At 35.3% G+C, this 4,703-nt stretch overlaps 1 protein-coding gene across 1 annotated transcript; it reads left to right on the forward strand.

Moving 5' to 3' along the window:
• Positions 1 to 1,558: 1,558 nt before the first annotated feature.
• Positions 1,559 to 2,597, forward strand: LOC125203980 (NDR1/HIN1-like protein 3). Its single transcript, XM_048102514.1, has one exon. The coding sequence runs from the start codon at positions 1,629 to 1,631 to the stop codon at positions 2,343 to 2,345; it is 717 nt and encodes a 238-aa protein (XP_047958471.1). The 5' UTR covers positions 1,559 to 1,628; the 3' UTR covers positions 2,346 to 2,597.
• Positions 2,598 to 4,703: the final 2,106 nt, after the last annotated feature.

Here is a 4,703-nt window from a genome sequence, read left to right on the forward strand (position 1 = left end):
ATTGGCCCAAGCATATATCTCCATCATTACCACTAGACACATATCATATCAATATCACATTATATAATTCAATTATTCACTTCAACTTAACACATAGAAATTAACCACATAAAACATGTAAAATTAAAAGTATGGTTTATACACGCCTTATATAGCCGTTTCCTAATTACCACCGGTGATCCTCCAACAAATTCTCTCTTTCTCTTTCTTCTCTATTTACAAAATGAAAGGTACGATACACATATATGTACTGTATACGTTAAAGAATAAAAGAGAAGTCTAAAACTATTTTCGAATTCTCCCTCTTTCATTTTATTTGTCCTTCTCTCTCTTTTTTTTTTCTATATATATTTTTATTTAATTATACTACTTATCCCTTGAAGGTAAAAAGATGACACATAATTTCTTTACCTATGCATGCAGCTTCAAAATTGTCCACGTTTATAAACCTATTACTATAGTCATGTAGGCTACATAATTATATTATAGTTTGTAGGTGTTTGGTTATTTTAGGATTTCAATCAAAATGTAATTATATACCCTCGCCTACACACAATTTCTAGAATCCATATCTATGCACACATATATAAATAATTATGCCATATATACACTAATTTAATTATACAGTTTATACACACTCCTATTTAAAATTCTCGTGAATCAAAACTATCTATATATTTGACTATACCGAATCGATCATAAAAATAAATATATTCTCTATGATACACTTCACATCTCTGTAGTATAAATGCCGATATAATATACAATGACAATATATTATGATAATATGCAAAATAATGCAGGTTTCGGGTTAGGGATGTCACAGTATGTCAATATGAGAGCACTAGTTAGAACGTAATTCATGTACGCAATTTATAGTTGGTTTGTTGTATTTTTTTCTTTGTGATTTGGCATTAACTTTTAGGAATGGAATCCCTAGTTGTGGTGGGGCGTGTAGCAGTGTGCTGTCCTTCAACCCATATTATTTTATTTATCAATAAAATTTTATTTATTTTTTATAAAATAGCAATGGGGTGTGAGGGCTAGCAGCTCCTGCCGTGCACCCCACCACAATAGGGGATCCCAGCCCCAACTTTTATTATTCTCTTACCCCGATTGTCATAATTTGTGCATGTGGCTCGAGGATTTTCTCATATTATAACAAAATTTACTAAAATATTCCTATAAAATTTCAAAATTATTTGCCTCCGATGTGGTAATTCGAATATGATTTTTTGGGAGTTGAACTGGTTTCAGCACCTTAAAACTTAGGTTTTGATGATTCCGTGTAATTTGAATGATCGGAGCTCCTCAATGTTGGTAGGATTGAAGGCTCCGCGCGCCTTCTTCCATGTTTGTCATATTCATCAAGCAACCGCGTTTTTTCTCATCCTAATTTAACTCTAATCAACTCCACACCAGTAACGCACCGCCGCGTGTCACTTGCAACCCAACCGCTCCTCCCCTTTTACTGATTCTACTATTCACATTTACGCGTACGTCTAAAAACCAGTACTATATGTATACCGCCAAACATAATAAAATTTCGATATCAGAATCCAATTCGATACACCTTTTTCCCCTTTTTATCTCAAAAATACATTTGCGCCTCCCAACAACAACAACCCATGGGGGAAACCAAACAGCCGCACTTAAACGGGGCCTACTACGGCCCCTCCATTCCGCCGCCGACGAAGAGCTACCACCGCCCCGGCCGCGGCGGAGGCGGATGCTGCTGTAACCCCTTCACCTGCTGCTGCGGCTGCCTCATGAACTGCATCTGCACCTGCATCTGCCAGATCGTCTTCACCATCCTCATCATCGTCGGAATCATCGCCCTCGTTTTGTGGCTCGTTTTCCGCCCCAACGCCGTCAAATTCCACGTCACCGACGCCTCGCTTACCGAATTCAACATCAACAACAACAACACGCTCCACTACAATCTCGCGCTGAATCTCACGATCCGCAACCCGAACAAGCGCATCGGCATCTACTACGACCGGATCGAGGCCAGGGCTTTCTACCAGGGCCAGCGATTTCACACCGTCGACCTCCAGAACTTCTATCAGGGGAAGAAAAACACCACCAATTTGAGCGCCGAATTCAAAGGATCGCAATTGGTGCTGCTCGGAGCTAACGAGATGTCGAAATACAACGAAGATCGGACTGCCGGCAGGTACGACATCGACATCAAGCTGTATTTGCGCATCAGAATGAAGTTTGCATTTGTGAAATCCACCAGAGTGAAGCCGAAGATCGATTGCGATCTGAAAATTCCGTTGAGTTCCAACACCACGGCTTCGGAGGCTTACGAGCCGACGAGGTGCGATTTCGATTGGCGTTGAGCTTCTTATCGCCTCTTCAATTGATGATCGGCGCGTTCATCGTTTCTGCTGCTTCGGTTCTCTCTCTCTGTTTTTTTTTTTTTTTTTAATATTCTATGATTACTTTTTCGTATTGGTGTTTATTGCTATCTAGGTGCTAGTATTATTCTTTTGTTTTTTTGATACACATTATTCTCATTTTAATTTTTAGATGAATTCGGTGGTATCTTCTCTTTGCTGCTATGTGAATAAATAATGAGTTTATTAGTATTACTCTGCCAAGTGTTTTTGTTTTATTTCATCTGAAAATTTGTTATTCTTTTTTATTTCTGTCCGTCTTTATAAGTTTATCATTTCATTTTTATTATTTTTGGTAGTGAACTCAGTATTTCACTATTCATTCCCATCCACCTTTTATTATAAAATTAATATACTACTCCCTAGTTCCACAATAATAGAGTTATTTTGCGATTTTGGTACGTTCCATAGTAATAGAGTCATTTTTCCTTTTAGTACAAGTCAACACATTTTTCTGCACATACTTTACTATTTTTTTACTTTTTTCTCTCTTCATCTCTCTATCTTTTTTATTTTCCACTTTATTCTTTCTTTACATAACTCACCTAATACAATTTTTCTTAATATCCGTGCTGGAAAAAAGCGTCTCCATTACTATGAAACGGAGGGAGTATAATGTGCCACTAATTTTTTATTACTCCCTCCGTCTCGGCTAGTTTTTCGACAAACTTTTTATTATTCCCTCCGTCTCGGCTAAGATGACACATTGCTTAGCCGACACGGGATTTTAGGAATTATTGGTTAAAGTGTTTAATTAGAGAGAGAAGGTGGGTGGAAGTATTAAAGTAAAAAGATAAAGAAAGATGAATATTTTAATAGGAGTGAGAAAAAGTGGTCCAATAAATTAATTGGAGAGAGAAAGTTATCAAAAAAAGGAAATGTATCATTTTAATTGGGACAAACTAAAAAGGAAAACGTGTTATTTTAAGTGGGACGGATGAAGTATATTTTTTAAAATTCATGTCGGGTCAAGTAGTGACAAATTATGGGGGACAAAGAAAGTATTAATTTGATGCGTTGATTTCAATGGATTGGGATTAGCTGTATTTATAAAATAGTACGTGGTGTTAACTAATTGAGCAAGCAACGGTAAGAAATTGTTAAATTTGCCCGTTGGAAGGTTCCTACCTTTCCTCAAAATTTAAAATTTTTGATTTCACTGCGTCAAGTTGACAAATTAAATTGTGATGGATAGAGAAGAAAACTTTTATCCTTTGCGCAAATAACGATGTTGTTAGTAAGTCCATCCGAGATTACAAAATACTCTATTGATCCACTCAATAATCAGATTTTTCAAAATAATATTTCAATTATATTATCTTTCCATTTCTTCCATATTTTACATTTAAAATAGAATAAATTATCAGAAAAGATATGAAGTTTGGTCAAATACAATTTACGATGTTAAAAATAATTAATTATATCATAACTTCGAACATTTTTTTTCAATTATCTTATTGAATTAGATTTAGGGGGAAATTATGTATAATTTGAAAGTCAAAATTTATATTTTTCCTGCAAATATATAAATCACTAACAAAAGTCATTTGCTTAGTATGAAATGAAATATATAAAAATATGACAAAGTAGTTTGGTTTTCAAATCATACATTTGTTTTTATCAAAAATCTAAATGAAGAAATAGAGAAGAATACGGATTAACAGGCTAAGACTTGCCTTTCTCGGCCCTTCTCGTTTGTAGACTGTGGGCTGTCGAACCATAGGCCCACTAGCGATTATATTTTAATTTGGTGAGATAGATCTTGAAATAAAAAATTTAAAACCTAGATATCAAAAGTAGAAACGAAATATATTTTATATCATGTATCGATTATCAAGTTCTTTCACTATCAAAACAAATCATTTTATATCACTTACTAATATATATTATTCCCTCCCTTTATAGACACATCATTTTTCTTTTTGAGGTATTCTATTATTAGTGAATTATTTACTCTTTTAACATAAAAAAATAAAATAAATTTCATGCTACATCAACAAATAGTATCAACAACATATTATGATACTTAGCATGTAACATGTCTTAAATCATTAAGATAATCACTAAGTCCCCCAATAAAAGCATCCACAATATCGGACTAAAGCACGCCCTAGCGACCGACTATTAGCTCGGGTGTCGCGTTTGTCCGCTATTGTAGTCGGCGAATGCGAGATGGCCGAACGGATCGGCAAGCGGTCATCCGTGGTGCGACGACGTTAGCCGATCGCTCGTCCGCTATTGTGCTGACGCGATTGGCTAGTGCTAATTTTGTTTTATGTTTTTTGTTTTTTTAATTTCAAC

This window comes from Salvia hispanica, chromosome 2 (assembly GCF_023119035.1).
Source record: "Salvia hispanica cultivar TCC Black 2014 chromosome 2, UniMelb_Shisp_WGS_1.0, whole genome shotgun sequence".
In the NCBI taxonomy this organism is placed as follows: domain Eukaryota; kingdom Viridiplantae; phylum Streptophyta; class Magnoliopsida; order Lamiales; family Lamiaceae; genus Salvia; species Salvia hispanica.

Bases quoted from the DNA above. Each gene is read 5' to 3' on its own strand.
- LOC125203980 (XM_048102514.1), top strand. From the start codon at position 1,629: ATGGGGGAAACCAAACAGCCGCACTTAAACGGGGCCTACTACGGCCCC.